General features: G+C 43.2%; 1 protein-coding gene across 2 annotated transcripts in view; it reads left to right on the top strand.

Moving 5' to 3' along the window:
• The window catches only part of STXBP4 (syntaxin binding protein 4), a 1,994,403-nt gene that overhangs the window by 1,021,719 nt on the left and 950,647 nt on the right, over positions 1-22,037 (top strand). For both annotated transcript variants that reach the window (XM_044090468.1, XM_044090469.1), the window contains exon 10: positions 733-848. In XM_044090468.1, coding sequence (XP_043946403.1) covers positions 733-848 — 116 coding nt within the window. The remainder of the gene's footprint in view (positions 1-732; positions 849-22,037) is intronic.

Genomic DNA, 22,037 nt, shown 5'->3' on the forward strand with positions numbered 1-22,037 from the left:
TCAGTGACAGATGATGCAGGTTTTATAACTCCAATGCTTCCAGTCTTGTTTGATGTTTTAGTGCCAGTATATTTTCTCATTTTGAATTTCAGATAGGTGATAAGGTTGATAATGGTGTTCACTGACATATTCAGCAGTTTCACAATACCCTCTGACACTATTCTAAAATGAAAGCTACTCTGTTAGCATTTCATCTGTGGGTCATTTCTCTTTTTTATAATTAGCTGGAATATGCAGTGTTGTAATTTGCATGAGCTTATTTTTTTGGTGATGAATTACATTTTTCAGGTGGTGCAAAGGTTAAGGTTGTACACTATAGTTTCTTTGGTAGAGGGCTTGATTCCCTCAGCCCTTGTTTGCCTATTGTGTGACCTGGAGTATGTCACTTCACAAACCATTACTCCCAAGTCTTCCTTGAAAAGGGACCATTAGCCCCGTGGGCCTACCTGGTTAACAATTAAGATTGTTGTTATTAATAATAGCGAATGTAGTACAAGCCATTCCTATTTTAATAATTATGATGTTTGTCTGATTTTTAACATCCAAGTACTGCCATTGCAAGGTAAGACTTTAGGTTTAGGTTGCACCCATATTCTTAAAAAGGTATACATGAGTAATACATAAATCACAGGCTATAATTTAGTAACCAGGGATCTTAACTACAGTTGCAAATAAAATTATATGAAGTAGTTGCTTTTTCTCATGTTCATTACATTTGTCTTTATTTTCTAGACTTTGTTGAAGTTGCTAAAGATCTGTTTCATGTGCACTTGGATGAAAGTGGAATTTATCAAGGATCTACGCTGTTTAACGCTAATGAAATTGCCAGTCCACTAGAACCTTCTAAGGTAAAATATTGCCATGCAGTAATATGACAGCATTAAGAAAATGTCAGTCGTGCCTTTATTTTCTACTTATTGTGTATCAGTTAACTCATAGAATGTGACTTTCTTTATTATATATTTTTTCTTGCTTAGAACCTGCAAGGTCTGTGTATCTGCATAATGTACTTGTATATAAAAGGGAAAATGTATTTTCTAGCAGAAATATAGCATTGTGTATTGTACGCCGCGGTGGTACGGCAGTAGCGTTGTTACCTCACAGCAAGAGGTTCTCCCGTTCGATTCTCGGCTGGGCTTTGGAGTGCCTTCTGTGTGGAGTCTGCATGTCCTCCCCGCGGTTGGGTAGCGTTAGAAAGACATGCGTGTGTAAATGGGCATGCCTTCGTTGAAGGTTGAGCGTCGAGCTGGCACCTCGGCGTTTTGTAAAAATCTACTGCCAGTCATTAACGGAACGGAGTTCCACTGTGGCGACCCCTTACTGGGAAAAGCCGAAAGACAAACATATAGCATTGTGTATTAATAAAAAGTGAGAAAACACTCTCCTTTTAAAAGAGAAAGATAAAAATGGCAGATCTGTTTCAATTCTGCTTTCCTTTCTAGTAATTTCTAATTTCTGTTACCATTACTGTTATTACTCTGTATGGTAGAAAAAAAATGCAGTTGCCTACAGAGACACACTCAAATACACACACGCACGCACACACGCATGCACAGATATGCACAAACTAAGATATGTGTTTTTCTATGTTTAAAGGCATAGCTGTCTGCTTTTTATGCTTTTAGTATAAGTAGACTTGTTTTGCTGGGTGTACTGGGTGCTCTAAAGAAATTACATTATAAACATAAGCATGAAGAACTAGAAACTATTTTTTTCTGCAGAAACCTGCTCTACACAGAAACCAAAAGTAAAGCTTTATTGATCTCCTTGAAGACTGTGAGGCCTAAATCCTCACTTTTTTCAAAAAAATATGTAAGCAACTAATGAACTTGAGACTCATGGTTATTGTGTAAACTTATTTTGTTTATGAAGTGACATATGATAATGTCACTGTTTTGTACAGAACAACCAGTACTGCTGTTAATGTTGGAAAGAGCTACTAAAAATGAAGTATTTCTAATGAACTGCAACAGTGTAACTAATCTATTCCTTTAGCATGTTTCTTATCTGAAATCAGAATCCTCTGTGAAGTGTAATGTTTCCTAGCAATTTAATAGTCATCCTTGTAAGCACATACCTGGTGAAGGGTAAAAGCACTCTTAGTAAGGACTTTGGTTTCCTTTCTGGAAGAAAAAGTGTATGCAGAAGCCATGTGTCCCCATATGTCAGTGTAATTTCCCCTGTGTATACAAGTGGTAGCAATCTTGGTTATGAGCAGCAAGAGGCAACTAACATCCAGACTCTCCCCACATTCATGTCAGATTTGTGTATGTTGATCTTCATAAACTAACTGGGACATCTTCTTGGCTCTGGTTCAAGGTTGCAGAGTTCAGAGCTTTCACATCTTGGGTCAGAGCTAAAATATGGACCATTATTAGTGGAAGAGGATTGCTTTTTTTCCCACAAATAGCAGCCTCTCAGATTACCATTCCTAGTCAGTTTTGCATCAAAGTGGTCTCCCCATCTGACATGCCATAATGTTGTAGCTGAGTTCCACACCAGCTTGTTCTTGAGTCATTTGTAGAGTGACCAGAGAGCAGGAGTGCACACAATACTTCTAGCCCTCCCCATTGCAATAACTATTTAGTTTATATACAGTAAAGTGATCATCAGCTTTTGTGGGCCTACATGAAGGAGCATCCACTTACAGTTACTACAACACAGCCTACCAGCATCTGTGTGTGTGTGTGTGTGTGTGTGTGTGTGTGTGTGTGTGTGTGTGTGTGTGTGTGTGTGTGTGTGTGTGTGTGTGTGCGCACGCGCGCGTGTGTGTGTGTGTGTGTGTGTGTGTCATACCTCTCAATAGTCTAGATTTTTTGCAGAATGTCCAGATTTTTATCCTCATAAAATTTGTGGTTTTGTAGCAAACCACAGAAAATTAAAGTCACTAAATAAAGACATACAGTTGAGTTTCAGACTTCAAATCCCTCAGAAAATTCATGCTGTCACAAATCCTGTTACTTGCGATTTTTAAGTTTATAGGAGCAATTTTTAAAGTCCGTTCCTATTTTGGATCTTTGTCCCTCATCACTTTAGGCTTTATCCATATTTCTAGTGCTAAGAGATTGAGCGGTGTTATAGTAGTAGTGCAGATTAAACAGCTTTTCTGTGTTTACATGGAGTATTGCAAGAGGAGCAAAGGAGATGATAATGAAGCTAGATGTACAGCAATGACAGTACATTGTTATATCCACTGCTGAATGTATGTCTTTATCTTCATGTGCGAGACTTCCTGAACAGTACAAGAGGATTCCGAAAGCAACTTAAATATATGTACTGCAAGGAGCACTTGTAAACTGAAGAAACAGTGCATCATATTAACCACAGGATATTCTGGATAGACAGACAGATGGACTAAGTAGGTGGAGCACCACAGACAATTTGATAACAAAAGATTAGTCTAAGTACATAAATAAGTGCTATTAATTGTTCTTATCAAATCTTCCAGCTCTAACCACAAATTCGTATTGCTCTCAGAGGTTGAAAGCAGGGAAGTGTTTAATTGTATCAAATCAGTGAAAGAAAAAAAAATACCAAGACAGCATGTTATCAGTGAACAATGAAATAATGACCTAGGCACAGTACATGGCAAATGTCATAGCAGTAAAAATTTGTGCAAATTTCCCAATAACCAAAAACGTATGTCAGACTGCTATAGTGAAAAGGGAAGACATCCCTTATAAAATTACAGATATGACAAGTTTAAGATGTCCTTTTCTAATTTCTCCAAGTCTTTTGGGTTTCTAATACCATAACAAGAATGGACTCCATTCCTAAGTCATTGTATGATTAAAGTTTAGGAAATTAGTATTGTTTCAGTCTTTGATGTTAGCCACAAGTGGTCTTCTCAGCATCTGCAATGTGCCCAGTAATGATGCCTTCTGCAAATCATATGGAGTTACATGTATCAGTAACATATGTAAGTTGTTCTTCTTCTTTCGGCTTTTCCCGGTTAGGGATCGCCACAGTGGAACTCCGGTCCGCTAATGATTGGCAGTAGATTTTTATGGTGCTGAGGTGCCAGCCCGATGCCCAACCTTCAATGAAGGCACGCCCATTCACGCATGTCTTTCGAATGCCACTGGACCGCGGGGAGGACATGCAGACTCCACACAGAAGGCAGCCAAGAATCAAACAGGAGAACCTCTTGCTGTGAGGTGACAATGCTACCGTTGCACCACCACGGCTCTGTAACATATGTAAGTATGATTATAAATTATTTTTTTATAAGACCCATTGCTCCTTTTACTAATAAAAATGTCTTGGTATCTTTCTTCCACATTTCCCTCATTTCTGTCTGCAAATCCTGATATTTTATGACTTTGTGTCTCTCTGTACGCAAGACACTGTAGTTACTGGGTGTGGCAAATGTTCATCGTGCTATGCTGCTGCAGTCATCACACTTGGGTGATCCTGCCGTCAGGCAGTCCCTGCAGTCGGCCTGAATTCCAAAGCCTTGGTCCGGCGTCGGTTGTCGTCGCTTCTTCCCTGACGTCAGTGCGGCAGGGGTATAAAAGAGGCAGCCAACGCCATTTTCTTCAGTCTTTCTTGCCGCGCGGTGCCCGAAGCAGAAGCAGTTCGCAAGTGCCGGTCGGCCAGCTCCTGAGATTTTCGAACAGAATTTCAGCCGAAGTCTTCTATAAAGCTAAGTACCCCATTGGGGAAACTTTTCTTGCCTCAGACCGATGTCAGACAAAGTTAATAATTGTATTTCTTGTGGGAAGCAAATACCTCATAAGGATTTCCATTCTTATTGTATTCCTTGCCTAGGCCCAGACCACAACGTTTCTGGTTGTCGGTTTTGCGCTAGGTTCAATAAATGCACTATTAAGCGTCGGGCTGATACCGCCCGACATTATTTTGGCAGAAAATTCAACTACATTATGTCGTCGGAACCTCCGACTACCACTATTTTTAAAAAACGCAAGGACAAAGACCGGCAGCCTAGACCAGAAACCGAGGTCTCAGTTAGGCCTGCCGTCGGATCTTCGGTACTCAGTGAGGCACCTACGCAGCCCCTGACTACCGCAGATTTAGAAAATACAACTACCTCTCAGTCAAAGTCTACCGGGCCACTGGAGTCGGTTCTTCCTCAGCTTGCGGACGCCAGCCTTGGCGGCGACCTGGAGACTATGGACAGGCCTTCGGTTTCAGAAGGTGTTTTTAAACCGACAACTCTTTCCGTTAAGTCATACGCTAAGCTTCCAAAGGTTAAGAAACTGAGTCCACAGACTCCCATGCAGGCCCATATGCCTAAAAAAACAGATGCTCAAAATGGAGGAGGACCTGATTACCCTTATCAGAGGTTCCCAACCTCTTCCTGACAAAAGGCCTAGACTGGAGGAAGGTTTACCTCCTTCTGACCAGGAATCCATTTCCTCAGCAGACTCTGAGGAACAGGATGACCCCTTCCCTCTCTATGAAGACTCAGATGCTGAGGAATCTATTCCCTCTGTTTCCCCACCTGAAGACTTTTCTTTTGGGGAAACCCTGCACACCATGAGAGAGCATTTCCACTGGGAAGGACAAGATTACTCTGACTCCAAGAAAAGACTCCGTGAGTTTCTTCTTCTACCTCAGCATAGACCCTTAGCCATTCCTCCTGTTTTAGACATTCTGGATGATGTCTACACTGAATCCAGTCTAAATCCAGATTCCTTACCTCCAGCACCACCTAAACCAGACAGATACTACCGAGTCCCTGACTCTCACAAGTTTTTATATAAAAGCCCTACTGCAGACCCAGAAACCATGTCCCAGGGTCCCAAAGGGGTTAAGGCCTCCACTGCTAAAAATCCACTACCTGCGGAAAGAGATTCCAGGGCATTAGAAAGATGGGGGGAAAAAGTGTATACCTCTGTCACTTTGGCCATGAGGGCATTAAACTGCCAATTCCACATGATTAAATACCAGCAGTATTTGCTTACTCAGTTAAAACAGAAAATGATCCCTCAGACAGATCAACTAGATTTCAAAGGGATGCAGGATTTGTTGCATGCAGCAGAACAAGTGGGAAAACATACCTTGCGGTGTGGTTTTGATTCTTTGGAGGCCTCATGTAGAGCAGCGGTCACAGGGTCTGTAATACGTAGACATGCTTGGCTAAAAGAGCAGACCCTACCAGAACATGTCAAAGCAAAGTTACTGGATGCTCCACTGCAAAAGGATGCATTATTTGGTGACAAAGCAGAGGAAGTTTTAAAGAAAATGGAAGAAAAGGCAAAATCAATGCAAACAGTTAAAGATCTTTTACAGGTGCAACCTCCTCGCTTCAGCAGAAACTGGCCATCAAAAAACTGGTCCTTTCCTGCTTCAGACAGACCCCAAAGGGGCAGAGGCCAGGCACAAGGTACCTTCAGGCCTAGACAATGGCAAACAACAACTCAAAGAGGGGGAGACGACAGATCTCAACCCTTCAGGAAACAAACTCAATGACTTTCCTCTTCGCCTGCCAAGCAAAATTGCTCAGGCAGCACCTCTAGGAGGAAAACTGGCTCTTTTTCCACAAAATTGGCACATCATAACAAAGGACAAATGGGTTCTGGATATTATTACCCGAGGCTACAGATTTCATTTTCACACTTTACCACGGATGAGAGGCATGCCAAATCTGCCAACAAACCAATGGGCAGAGGCACAAAAGCAAATTTCAGCTCTCATGAACATGAAGGCAATTCAAAAGGTACCTGCAAAAGAGCAGGGTCAAGGATTTTACTCAAGACTGTTTCTAGTACCAAGAAAGGACAAAGCCTGGAGACCCATCTTAGACCTTTCAATTCTAAACATGTACCTGGACATTCCCAAATTCAAAATGCTCACACTACAGCAGCTTCTTCCCATGCTGGGCAAGGAGTCTTGGCTGGTAACGTTGGATCTCCAAGAGGCATACCTGCATGTCCCTATCAGACAAGATTGCAGAAGATACCTCAGATTTTTGGCAGGCACAACGCATTATCAATTCTCTGCATTGCCCTTTGGCTTATCTACTGCGCCCAGAGTATTCACAAAATGCCTGGCATCAGTAATTGCATACTGCAGACAACGAGAAATACAAATGTATCCATTTCTGGACGACTGCCTGATCCATGCGGACAGCAAAGACATCCTACTACAGCATCTGGCATTTGTAACAAAGTTACTAAGTTGCCTAGGGTACACAGTAAACAAAAAGAAATCAAAACTAATACCCTCGCAAGAAATAATTTTCCTGGGTGCCAGCTTGAATACAGCGGCCCAGATGGCTTACCTCACGCCAGACAACCAAAAACAACTGGCTCAGTACTTCAAAAAGATGGCAACTTCTACCCAGCTCATTGCAAGGAAATTCCTGCAGGCATTGGGGTACATGGCATCCTGCATTCAACTAATTGCATATGCAAGACTGCATATGAGAAAACTACAATGGTACCTAAAAAGTGTATGGTCCCAACACAGACACAGCCTCGAAGCAAGTATAACTCTCATTCCCTGCCTTCAGAAAGAGTTTCTATGGTGGGCTCAAGCATGCCAAGCAAACAAGGGCTTTCCTTTTGTCTCACCTCCAGCAAACCAAACCTTGACAACAGATTCAACAGAATACGCCTGGGGTCCACACATGGCAGGACAATGCATACAGGGCAAATGGTCTGCAAACCAAAGGCAACTACACATCAATCAAAAGGAGATGCTAGCTGTAAAAAAAATGCACTAACAGCCTTCAAGGACCTCTTGCATCCAGGACAACTTCTAATAAGGATGGACAACACCACGGTTATGTGGTACATAAACAAACAAGGGGGAACGCACTCCTACACACTATGCAGACAGGCAATGGACTTGTTGAACACAGCATTAATTTACCAAGTACAACTGCAAGCACAATTCCTGCCAGGAAAGGAGAACATATTGGCAGATGAATTAAGCAGAAATCTGACAGACCCTCACGAGTGGAAACTACACCCGCAAGTATTCTCAATGATAACTCAAAAGTGTGGACCACCAGACATAGATCTGTTTGCCTCAACCAACAATTGCCAGCCACAAAAATTTTGCACAAGGACTTATCCCCTGGCCTGGAAAGTGGATGCCCTATCATTCAGTTGGGCAGCATTGTCAGTCTACGCCTTCCCTCCTCTGCCTCTACTGACCCAGGTATTACTGAAAGCCAGATCAGAGAGACCACAGATGATCCTCATTGCTCCGGACTGGCCACATCAGCACTGGTACCCACTTCTACGAAACTTGGCTCACAGCCCTCCATGGATCTTACCTCAATTCCCTCTGCTGTTAACCCAACAAAACCCTCAGATCCTTCACAGTCAACTAAGGACCTTAAATCTAGCTGCATGAAAAATACCTTAAATTACCAAACAACACTTCCCTCAAAGGACGTCCAAAATGTCATTCTGGAGGCCAGGAGGCCCAGCACCAGAAAAACTTACTCAGACAAATGGAAAAGATTTTGTGTATGGACCCAGGCCAGAAGCCTAAATTCTGGCATCCCAAATATTCCGCACATACTCCAATATCTAACTGAGATGCTACACAAAGGCCTTTCCTTCTCATCCATAAAGATCCATGCTTCAGCCATTTCAGCTCATTATGATATGGTTCCTCCCATTTTCTCTCATCCTTTGCTAAGACAGTTTCTCAGAGGGGCAAAAAATATAAGACCCTCCAGAAAACCACCAACTCCAACTTGCGATCTAAATTTTGTGCTGGAAAAATTAACACTTCTTCCTTTCGAACCAGCCTTTTCAGCAGAGCTTCAATATTTGTCATGGAAAACAGCCCTGCTGCTTGCTATCACCTCAGCACGCAGAGTCTCAGAACTGCAGGCTCTTATGGCAGTGGAACCTTTCATCATTTTCCATCAGGACAGAGTATCTTTACGCACCAACCCTTCCTTCATGCCAAAGGTAGTATCCAGTGTGGCTCTCAATCAGACCATACACTTGCCCACCTTTTATCCAAACCCACAGAATAAAGGAGAAAGACTCCTTCACTCTTTGGACATTCACAGACAGTTACGTTACTATTTGGACAGGACAAAGGCCTTCAGAAAATCTGACCAACTTCTTGTGTCCTATGCACTAGGCTCAGAAGGAAAGGCTATTTCAAAACAGACCATCTCCAAATGGATAGCACATTGCATCCGCTTTTGCTACTCACACCATGGGAAAGCAGTGCCTGTTAGTATTAGGTCTAACTCTACCAGGGCTACAGCAACCTCAGCAGCCTTCCTCCGAGGAGTCACAACAAAGGACATTCAAACCAGAGCTGGGTTTGCCACTGCAGTTCTGCAGGGCATCTTAGCTGCACCTAACCCAGTTTAGTTCCTACCACCCAACCATAACTTTGGGACTCTACCCAAGTGTGATGACTGCAGCAGCATAGCACGATGAACATAGTACAGTTTTGTACCTACCATAAATGTAGATGTTCGAGTGGTTATGCTGCTGCAGTCCAGGTTACCCTCCCTCCATCCCCTCTACCTAACAAGGCTTTTATTATACCTCCATGTACATCAACCTTGGGATGCATGTCTATATGGTATATTTGCTTACAACTAGTACTGTTGTTTTTCACTAAGGTATGTTTTGCAAGCTTCTTATTTTGCCTTCTTAGTTTGGGGCACCTGACATCTGGGGCAAGAAAAACTGAAGAAAATGGCGTCGGCTGCCTCTTTTATACCCCTGCCGCACTGACGTCAGGGAAGAAGCGACGACAACCGACGCCGTAACTAGACTTTGGAATTCAGGCCGACTGCAGGGTCCACCTGATGGCAGGATAACCCAAGTGTGATGACTGCAGCAGCATAACCACTCAAACATCTACATTTATAGTAGGTACAAAACTGTACTTTTCAATCATCAATTCTACTTTTGTCTTCTTTAATGGACTACTATATCTGGTTTTCTCGCATCTATTTTTTGAACCATTGGTAATGGATGATCCCATGTGATATAAACTTCATCATTTTGTATGATTCTTTGTGGCTCACGTTTCTAGTGTTTTTCAGCTACTTCAGTATTATAATGTTTGCACAATCCCCATTGCAACAGTCTTGCCACATTATTACGCCTTTCAGTATATAGCCCATCTGCCATTAGTATATCACAACCAGCAACAAGATGTGCAACTGTTTCCAATTCTGTTTTACAAAACCTACATTTGTCTGTTTTTCCCACATGTTCAATGTACTTTGTAAACCAACGTGTACATAGTCCACTATCTTGGGCTGCCAGTATTAACCTTTTGTCTTTTGGTTTAAATTCACCTCTTCTTAACCATTCCTGTGTTTGATCCTGATCAACATGAGGTCATTCCATGAGTTTTCTGTACTTGCTACTTTATTTATGCATTTTCACACATTTCTTGCCTTCTCATCTGGTCCTTAACCTTATATTCTTTTTTTGTTTTTTGGCACATTCAGTTGCTGCCTGATTTTTATCTAATTCTAGTTGGATTTCCATTCTTGCTTGATGCTGATATGATTCTGCTAAACTAAGCAACAAAGTCATCTTAGACTTACTCTCCTCATGTCTTAAAACTTTCACCACATTTGGGTCTTGTGAGGTCATCAGATATGTAAGCAGCCCCACAATTGCAGCTCTATACATGTAATCAATTTCAAGGAGGCCATACCTCCTTCAGAACGGGGAAGATATAGTCTTGGTATAGATGGATTTTTATAAATCATTTGATTAGCATGAAACATCCTTCTTGTTTTCCTGTCCAACTTATCCAGCACCTTTTGTGGTCAGTCAATCATTCCAAAACTGTAAGTTAGGACAGGAAGAGCAAATTGGTTTATAGCCTGAACTTTGTCCTTGATGTTATTGCTGTTTTCAGTATTAATTTTAGTCTTCTAAAATATTCCGTACCACGTTTTATTCACATTTGTTCATGCACTTCCACTTGCTCAAGTTCTTTTATATCATATTCCTATCCCAAACTGATGTTTACTTTGTGCTGCAGTTTTCCTGCTTTAATGGTTACTTTTGCATATTTATCGAGACCAGTGACTTTCTTATACCATCTGAAAAAGTTTTGACCACCTGCAGTTGTGCTTTTAGTTCCTCATCTGATGAATTATACAATTTTAAATCATCTACAAAAAGAAGATGAGTAGTCTTTACACTTTATTGGTTTCTGGGACCCAAATTGGGTTAGGGGCAAGACAAAAGAACAGTGGTGACAGAGTCACCTTGGAATATTCCCCTTTGAATTTCTATCCCTGGAATAATAATTTGTCGTGTATCATGCCTTAACTGCAAAGTGGTTTGCCACTGTTTCTTAGTCGCTGTAATATAATTGATCAGTGTAGGGTGTATCTTATACATTTGTAGGCAGTCTTTTATCCATGAATGTCAGATACTGTCAAATGAGTTTTTATAGTCTATCCATGCCATACCTAGATTCTTTTTTCCCCTTTTTACAGTTCTCCGTTATGACTTTAACAGCAAATGATCCTTTGTTCCATATAACATTCTTTTATTACCTTTTTGTTCTGTTGCCATAATTGAGTTTTCTTCTAAATGACTATAAACTGTCCGTGTCAGTTCCATTGTATAGTTTATATGTCGTCGGAAGGCAAGTTATTGGTCTATAGTTTTTAGGATAGCTTGCAGGTTCGCTCTTAAGTAGGAGTAGTGTTTTTCCTGTTGTTAAGCAGACTGGTGTCTGTTCAGAGTGCATACATAAATAGTTCTTATTCATGGCTACATTTAACATCTTTATGTTCCACAAGATCTTCATAGATATTTCTCCAAAATGTATCTAGTTCTTCTTTTTTGGTGGTGTTTCAATTCCTTTTGCCTTGTTTCCCATTTCTCTATAAAACTTTTTTGGGTCATCAATAAATTGCTTATTTTGTACTTTTTCTTTGTTTATCTAAATATTTTCTAAGTTTTTCTGCCTGCTAAGTTTTTCTGCCTGTGCTGATATTTTAGTTTATTATTTGCACGATAGTTCCTGATCTGTTCTGATACTGTGCATTGCTTTTATCTCATCTGTCTTTCTGACCATATGTTATTCGGGTTTCACTGTTGCAGCCATTACATTTGGGTTATCTGTCTGCAGGTAGCCCCCAGCCGGCCTGAATATCAAAGTCTTGGATTCCTGTGTCGGATGCTGTCTCTTCTTCCATGACGTCAGGTTGTCAGGGGTATAAAACATGCAGCCGACACCATTACATCAGTCTTTCTTAAAGCACGGAGCCCGAAGCAGAAGCAGTTCTCAAGTGCCGGTCGGCCGAATCTTTTTCAAGTTTCAGAACCAAAGTCTTCAAAAAAGCAAAGTACCCCATTGGGGGTCCTTTTTCTTGCTCTTAACCGATGTCAGTAGAAGTTAACAATTGTCTTACCTGTGGAAATGGAATGTTCGTGAAGTCTTATAAATAAAGAGTTGGAAGCACAGAGCAGCCTTGGCACATCCTTTACAGCGTGTTTGAGAGATTCAGGTGTTGTTATAGTTGTACACACGCTTTTTTGTTTTGTTACCAGTGGAAAGCAAATACCTCATAAAGATTTTCATTCGTACTGCATTCCTTGCCTAGGCCCAGACCACGATGTCCCTCGCTGTCGGTTTTGTGCCTTATTCAACCCCCGAACTATTCATCGGTGGTCTATTTTTGCAGCAAATTATTTTGGTACTCGGTTTAACTATCCAGAAATGGCTTCAGTAAGCCATCCGACTACCGATATTCCAAAAAAAGTAAGGATAAACACAGAGACAGATCGCATAGATCCAAAACTGCCGACAACGGTTCCGTTAAGCTAGCCGCCAGTTTTGCCGATACTCAGTGAGGAGCTTTCGCAGCCCCTGATACCTGCTACTTTAGATTCGCAGGCCTGTACTGAGACCCATTCGGAGTCAGGTATGCAGCGAGATGCTTCTTTGACTGTTTAACCTGCGGATGTCTCTACCTTGGATGGGGGGCCGGAGCCGCAGTGCAGTCACCGGCTTCTGAGGGTGTATTCAGGCCTACAGATTTGCATTTTAAACCAATGCCATCTTCTTCATCAAGGCCTAAAACTCGACCCACGCCTAGAAAACCGACGTCCAAACTTCATGGTCAGACCCATATGCCTAAAAAACAAATGCTTAGAATGGCTGAAGACCTTATTACTTTAAATAGGGGAAGCCAGCCTTCCCCCTTTAACAGACCTAGGACTGATTTTCCTTCTGATTCTTCTTCTGATCAGGATTCCAAAATTTCTGTTTCTTCTGATTACCAGGATCTGCCCTTATCTACCTATGAGGATTCTGATGCAGAGGATTCCATTCCCTCTGCTTCCCCTCCAGAAGACTTTTCTTTTGGTGAAACCTTTCACACTCTTAGGGAGCATTTCCACTGGGAAAGCTAGGATTACTCTGACTCCAAAAAGAGACTTAGGGAATTCTTACTCCTCCCTCAACACAGGCCTTTAGCTGTCCCTCCTGTCCTGGACATTGTAGATGATGCCTTCTTGGAATCTAGCCTGGCCCCAGACACTTTACCTCCAGCTCCTAGAAAACCTGATGGGTTTTACAGAGTACCTGACTCTCACAAGTTCCTCTTCAAAAATCCTACTGCGGATCCTGACACCATTTCCCAAGGACCAAAGGGCATTAAGGCTACTGCTGCCAAAAACCCTACCCCTCTGATATAGATGCTAGGGCCTTGGACAGATGGGGTAAGAAGGTATACACTTCTGCTACTTTGGCCATTAGGGCCTTAAATTGCCAGTTATATATATTAAATTATCAGCAGCATATTATGGGGCTACTTAAACAGAAAATGATGTTGATTCCTGACTGTGCTGAACATAAAGAATTACAGGATTTAATACATTCTGCTGAACAAGTTGGTAAACATACTTTGCAATGTGGTTTTGACTCTTTAGAGGCATCTTAGAGGGCTGCTGTCACTGGGTCTGTACTTAGAAGGCATGCTTGGCTTAAGGAGCAAAACTTGCCAGATCATATTAAAGCTAAATTACTGGATGCTCCCTTAAACCAAGACCACCTGATGTTCATCGTGTTACACTGCTGCAGTCATTACACTTGGGTTATCCTGCCGTCAGGCGGTCCCGCAGTTGGCCAGAGTTCCAAAGTCTTGGTCTGGCATTGGTTGCTGTCACCTTCTCCCTGACGTCAGTGCGACAGGGGTATATAAGTTGCAGCGGACGCCATTTTCTCCAGTCTTTCTTGCCGCGCGGTGCCCGAAGCAGAAGCAGTTCGCAAGTGCCGGTCGGCCGACTCCTGAGATTTTCATTCCGAATCCAGAACCGAAGTCTTCTACAAAAGCTAAGTACCCCGTTGGGGAAACTTTTTCTTGCCTCAGACCGATGTCAGTAAAAGTTAATAACTGTATTTCTTGTAGGAAGCAAATACCTCATAAGGATTTCCACTCCAATTGTATTCCATGCCTAGGCCCTGACCACGAAGTCACTGGTTGTCGGTTTTGTGCTAGGTTTAACAAGCACACTATTAAACATCAGTTTGATTTTGCCCGACATTATTTTGGTAGAAAATTCAATTACACCATGCCGTCGGAAGTTCTGACGACCGCAATGCATAAAAAGCGCAAGGACAAGGACAGGCATCCAAGGCCCAAAACGGACGACGAGGCCTCTTCTAGGCTGGTCGCCGGTTCTCCGGTTTTCAGCGAGGCGCCTACGCAGCCCCTGACTACCGCTTCCACAGAACCACAGACTGCCTCCGACTCCTACGTGGAGCTGGCTGGGCCTTCGGACATACTAGGCCTTCAGCTTACCGATCCTAAACCTACATAGGAAACCGAAGTAGCTGAGCAATCCACAGTTACAGAGGGTGTTTTCAGACCTACCCAGTTAACTGTTAAACCCTCTGTTAAGTCTAAGCCCCCCCTTAAAGACTAAGAAACAGACACAACTCTGTCCAGGACAGGCTTCCATGCCTAAGAAACAAATGCTAAAAATGGCTGAGGACCTAATCACCCTGATCAGGGGGTCCCATCCCCCTCCTGATAAAAGGCCCAGGCAGGATGCTGACTGAATCTTCTGACCAGGTGTCCATTTCCTGTGATTCTTCCTCGGACCTAGGATATTCTTTACCCCCTTATGAGGATTCTGATGCTGAGGAATCAATTCCATCAGCCTCTCTGCCTGAGGATTACTCCTTTGGGGAGACCTTACATACCATGAGAGAGCATTTCCATTGGGAAGGCCAGGATTACTCAGAATCCAAGAAAAGACTCCGAGACTTCCTTTTATTGCCCCAACACAGACCCCTTGCTATCCCACCAGTTTTAGACATTGTGGATGATGTGTACACTGAATCCAGTTTGAACCCTGACTCCTTACCCCCAGCCCCAGTTAAACCTGACAGATATTAAAGAGTCCCTGACTCTCACAAATTTTTGTACAAAAGCCCTGTTGCTGACCCTGAAACTATTTCTCAGGGACCCAAAGGGATTAAGGCCTCATCAGCAAAAACCCAGTTCCCTCCGACAGAGATTCCAGAGCATTAGACAGATGGGGAAAGAAGGTATATACGTCTGCCACTTTAGCAATGAGAGCCTTGAATTGCCAGTTTCACATGCTAAAATATCGGCAATTTTTGATGTCTCAGTTGAAACAAAAGATGCTTCCAGATTCAGATCCTCCTAACTTAAAAGAAATGCAGGATTTATTGCATGCAGCTGAACAAATAGGAAAACATACTTTGCAATGTGGGTTTGATTCCTTAGAGGCCTCCTGTAGAGCAGCAGTTACAGGCTCTGCCATTAGAAGGCATGCTTGGTTAAAGGAACATACGTTACCAGATCATGTTAAGGTCAAACTTTTGGATGCACCTTTGCAGCGGGATGTGCTGTTTGGAGTTAAGGCAGAGGAGGTATTAAAGAAGATGGAGGATAAGGCAAAATCTATGCAAAAGGTGAAAGATTTCTTACAGGTCCAGCCTCCTCATTTTAGCAGAAATTGGCCAACAAAGAATTGGTCCTTTCCGGTCACAGATAGACCTCAAAGGGGCAGATACAGACGTCCAAGAGGTAGAGGTCAGACGCAAGACCCTTACAGGCCCCGACAATGGGGCACACCAGGCCAAAAAGAAGGGGAAGACAGGCCTCAACCTTATAAAAAACAGCCTCAATGACTTTCCACTACAGCTGCCAAACAGCTCTCTCTTGGCAGCCCCCTTAGGAGGAAAACTGGCACTTTTCTATCACAACTGGCATTGCATCACCAAAGACAAATGGGTTCTCAACATTGTATCTCAAGGTTACAGGTTCCATTTCCACACCTTTCCAAGGCTAAAAGGAATGCCAAATCTGCCACCAAATCAATGGACAGAGGCTCAAAAACAAATTACAGCACTCATGGACATGAGAGCTATTCAAAAGGTACCACCACAGGAACAAGGACAAGGATTTTACTCAAGACTCTTTCTGGTTCCCAGAAAGGACAATGCCTGGAGACCCATTCTGGACCTTTCTACACTGAACACTTACCTGTATGTTCCGAAATTCAGGATGTTGACACTACAGCAGCTTCTTCCCATGCTGGGCAAGAAAGCTTGGCTCGTGACTTTGGACCTCAAAGAGACATACCTGCATGTCCCTATCAGACAAAATTGCAGAAGATACCTCAGATTTCTAGCCGGTTCAATGCACTATCAGTTCTCTGCATTGCCCTTTGGCTTATCTACTGTGCCCAGGGTCTTCACAAAGTACCTGGCACCAGTAATTGCATTTTGCAGGCAAAAAGGAATTCAAATTTATCCATACCTGGACGACTGCCTGATTCAAGCAGAGAGCAAGGACATTCTGCTAAAGCATCTGGCGTATGTAAAAAAGTTATTAAGTTGCCTGGGGTACACAGTAAATGAAAAGAAATCAAAACTAGTGCCCTCACAACAGATAATATTCCTGGGTGCCAGCTTGAACACAACAGCCCAGATGGCTTATCTCATGCCAGACAAGCAAGGACAACTGACTCAATATTTTTGATTAATGGCAACAAAGACCCAACTCCCTGCAAGAAAAATTCTGCAGGCCTTGGCCTACATGGCATCTTGCATACTACTAATTCCATATGCCAGACTACATATGAGGAAACTACAATGGTACCTAAAGAGTGTATGGTCTCAACACTGTCAAAGTTTGGAAACAGTTATACCACTAATTCCTTGCCTACAACAGGAGTTTCAATGGCGGGCACAAGCTTGTCACCTCAACAAGAGACAACCTTTCACTCAACACACAGCCAGGCAGACACTGACAACAGATGCATCGGATTATGCCTGGGGAGCACACATGGCAGGAAAATGTATCCAGTGTGAGTGGCCCACAGAGCAAAGACATCTCCATATCAATCAAAAAGAGATGCTAGCTGTACAAAGTGCTATTATAGCTTTCAAGGACCTACTGCATCCAGGACAATTACTATTAAAGACAGACAACACCACAGTTATGTGGTACATAAACAAGCAAGGGGGCACACACTCCTACCCCCTCTGCAGACAAGCCATGACCTTGTGGAACACAGCTGTAAACTACCACCTTCATCTGCAAGCGCAATTCCTGTCAGGAGAGAAAAACACACTGGCAGACGACCTAAGCAGAAACATTATGGACCCACACGAATGGGAACTGAACCCACAAATATTCAGAATGATAACACAAAAATGGTGGAGCCCGGACATAGATCTGTTTGCTACCCCAAAGAACTGCCAATTACAGAAATTCTGCACAAGGAGCTACCATCCACAAGCATGGAAAGTGGATGCCCTCTCATTCAGCTGGAAAAACTACAAGTATACACTTTCCCCCCTTTACCTCTCCTTCCAAAGGTACTCATAAAAGCCAGGCAGGAAGAGCCAAAAATGATATTGATTGCAGCAGACTGGCCACGCCAGCACTGGTACCCAATCTTAAAGAACTTGACACAAGAACCACCCTGGATTTTACCACAAATTCCACAGTTGCTGACTCAGCACAACAATCAGATACTTCACAACCAGCTAAAGACCTTAAATCTAGCTGCATGGAAAATTCCTTAGTCAAGCAAGCAATGCCTCTCTCCAAAGCTGTTATGGATGTCATTCTGGAGGCCAGAAGGCCTAGCACCAGGAAAGCCTACTCAGACAAATGGAAGAGATTCTGTGCCTGGAACCAAGCGCACAGCCTTGACCCTCTTGTCCCAAACATTCCTTAGGTACTGCAATACTTAACTGAGATGCTGGACAAGGGCCTCTCTTTTTCATCCATCAAGATCCACGCCTCAGCTATCTCTACTCATTACAACACGGATCCCACCAATTTTTTCTAATCCTTTGCTCAAACAATACCTCAGAGGGGCTAAAAACATAAGACCGCCCCGTAGAGCACCAACACCTACTTAGGACTGGAATTTTGTTTTGGAAAAATTAACTTTACCTCCTTTTGAGCCAGCTAACACAGCAGAATTAAAATACATCTCTTGGAAAACTGCTCTGCTACTGGCAATAACATCAGCACGAAGAGTTTCAGAATTACAGGCACTAATGGCAGTGGAACCTTTCCTCATCTTCCACCAGGACAGGATGTCTTTAAGAACCAACCCTACATTTATGCCAAAGGTGGTATCAAGTGTGGCTCTAAACCAAACTATTCACTTGCCAACTTTTTATTCAAAACCACAGAACAAAGGGGAGAGACTACTACATTCTTTGGACAGACAGTTACGCTTCTACTTGGACAAAACCAAAGCTTTCAGAAAATCTGAGTAATTATTGGTAGCATACGCTGCAGGAGCACAGGGAAAGCCATTTCAAAGCAGACTATTTCAAAATGGATAGGACACTGTATACGTTTCTGCTATACCCACCATGGGAAACCTGTACCTAGCAGCATTAGATCTCACTCCACCAGGGCAACAGCCACTTCAACTGCCTACCTCAGAGGAGTACCTACCAAGGATATTTTGGAAGCAGCAACATGGAGTTCTGTGCATACCTTCACCAAATATTACCATTTGCCTTTATACTCCAAATCCAGAGCTGGCTTCACCACTGCTGTACTGCAGGGCCTTATAGCCACCCCTAATGCCTTCTAGATCCAGCCTCCCTACCTTAGCTTTGGGTTTCCACCCAAGTGTAATGACTGCAGCAGTGTAACACGATGAACATAGTACAGTTTTGTACCTACCATAAATGTAGATGTTCGAGTGTAAACACTGCTGCAGTCCAGGTTACCCTCCCTCCTTCCCCTCTTACTTTCTGGTGTTTACCTAGGGCATATACCCTTTATTACATATGGGAATTTGCTGGTAGCTAAAAATGGTTGTTTGCTTTTCTTTTGTATTTTTTACTAGCAATTTGTATTGCCTACCTATTTGGGGGCACCTGACATCTGGGGCAAGAAAAACTGAAGAAAATGGCGTTCGCTGCAACTTATATATACCCCTGTCGCACTGACGTCAGGGAGGAGGTGACAGCAACCGATGCCGGACCAAGACTTTGGAACTCTGGACGACTGTGGGACCGCCTGATGGCAGGATAACCCAAATGTAATGACTGCAGCAGTGTTTACACTCGAACATCTACATTTATGGTAGGTACAAAACTGCACTTTTGGCAACAAAGCAGAAGAAGTCCTTAAAAAATGGAGGAAAAACTAAATCTATGCAGACTGTTAAAGATTTCCTGCAAGTACAGCCTCCCAGATTTAGTAGGCATTGGTCTTCTAAGAACTGGTCCTTTCCAGCCTCTTCCAGGCCTTCTCAGTCCAAACCCAGGAACAGCAGACCACCTAGGTTGCAGTCTCAGGTTACACACATGCCTAGGCAGTGGGGATCTCCCACTTACAAAGCAGAAGTAGTAAGACACCCCCTATGGAAAAATGTCACAATGGCTTAACCTTAACCCTTCCAAGCCCTGCTCAACTGCTTGCTCTCTTAGGAGGAAAGCTCGCACTGCATGCAAAAAACTGGGAACTCATTACCCAGGACAAATGGGTTTTAAATATAGTTTTCCAAGGATACAGATTCCACTTCCACACCCTACCAACCCCATACGGTTGGCCAGACCTACCCCCAAATCAGTGGGCAGAGGCTCAACAGCAGGTTCTGTCTCTTCTAAGTATCAGGCCTATTCAACCTGTCACAGCAGAAAAAAGGGGACAAGGGTTTTTCCTGGTACCCAGAAAAGACAGCTCCTGGCATTCTATCCTGGACCTCTCTATTCTAAACACCTTTTTGGTAGTCCCAAAATTCGAAATGCTAACACTTCAACAGCTGCTTCCTATGCTAGGCAAAGATGCCTGGTTGGCAACCTTAGACTTAAAGGAATCTTGCAGAAAATACCTACGCTTCACAGCAGTTATCTGCACTTCCCTTTGGCTTATCTACTGTGCCCAGGGTATTCACTAAGTGTCTAGCTCCAGCCATTGCATTTTGCAGGCAGAGAAATATTCAAATATACCCCTACCTGGACGATTATCTGATTCAGGCAGAAAGTTAGGACATGCTATTAAAACATCTGGCATTCGTAAAGAAACTTCTAACCTCACTGGGGTACACCATAAATGAAAAGAAATCTCATCTAGTACCCCGCCAACAAATTGTATTCCTGGGAGCAAGCTTGAATACAACTTCCCAGATGGCTTACCTCACTCCAGAGAAACAAGTTTATTTAACAACCTCCTTCAAACTACTGGCCACAAAGACCCAGCTATCTGCAAGGAAAATTTTGCAAGCGTTAGTGTTCATGGCCTTTTGCATCCTACTAATTCCATATGCAAGACTGCATATGAGGAAACTGCAATGGTACCTAAAAAGCCTGTGGTGTCAACATTCTCAGGACCTGGAATCAATGATTCCTATCATTTCTTGTATAAACACAGAGTTCCTTTGGTGGGCAGAGACCTGCCACCTCAACAAGGGGCTCCATTTCAATCTACCCCCTGCCGTCCAAACCCTAACAACAGACGCATCAGGCTATGCATGGGGGGATCATTTGGCAGGGCAGTGCATTCAGGGTAAATGGAACCCAAGTCAGATGCACCTGCATATCAACCAAAAAAAATGTTAGCTGTACAGAATTCCCTGACAGCCTTCACGGAACACATCCTTCCAGGACAATTATTGGTAAAGACAGACAACACCACAGTTATGTCATACATAAACAAGCATGGGGGAACCCACTTGTACCCTCTCTGCAGACTAGCCATGGCTCTGTGGAACACAGCCTTGAGCTACCAAATGAACCTACAAGCTCAATTCCTGCCAGGCAAGCTAAATTCACTGGCAGACGGCCTAAGCAGAAATCTCATGGATCCACACGAATGGAAACTGGAACCAAAAATATTCAACCTCTTGAGGAACAAATGGGGGACTCCAGAGATAGACCTGTTTGCCTCCCCCAGAACTACCAATTGGACAAATTCTGTACAAGGACTCCCCACAGTCACGCTTGGAAAGTGGATGCCTTGTACTTTACCTGGGAAAGCCACTTGGTTTATGTCTTTCCCATTCTACCTCTCCTCTTGAAGTTTCTGCTAAAGATCAAACAGAACAAACCAAGGACAATTCTTATTGCACCAGACTGGCTTCGCCAGCACTGGTACCCCCTCTTTCGCAGCATGATACTGCTGGATCCATGGCACCTACCTCAGATACCTTCTCTGCTGTCCCAGCAGGCGGGCCAGATTCTGCACCCTCAGCTTCAAACCCTGAACCTTGCATCCTGGCTAACTCCTTGAGCTCTCCAATAGCATCCCTCAGTAAGCAGGTGCTAGATGTCATTCTGGAAGCAAGGATACCTAGTACTAGAAAATCCTATGCTGAAAAATGGAAAAGATACTGTTCCTGGAGCCAGACCTAGGGTATGAGCACTATGGTGCCCAGTTTACTCATATTCTTCCGTACTTAACAGAAATTCTCCACAAGGGCCTATCCTTCTCTTCAATTAAAATTCATGCCTCTGCTATTTCAGCACATTATAACTCTGAACCACCCCTCTTCTTTCACCCCCTGCTAAAGCAATTCCTCAGAGGGGCTAAAAATGTAAGACTCCCCAGGCGAGCCCCTACGCCAGCCTGTGACCTTAACTTT

Source organism: Protopterus annectens, chromosome 12.part0, assembly GCF_019279795.1.
Source record: "Protopterus annectens isolate FY-2018-M chromosome 12.part0, PAN1.0, whole genome shotgun sequence".
NCBI lineage: Eukaryota > Metazoa > Chordata > Ceratodontiformes > Protopteridae > Protopterus > Protopterus annectens.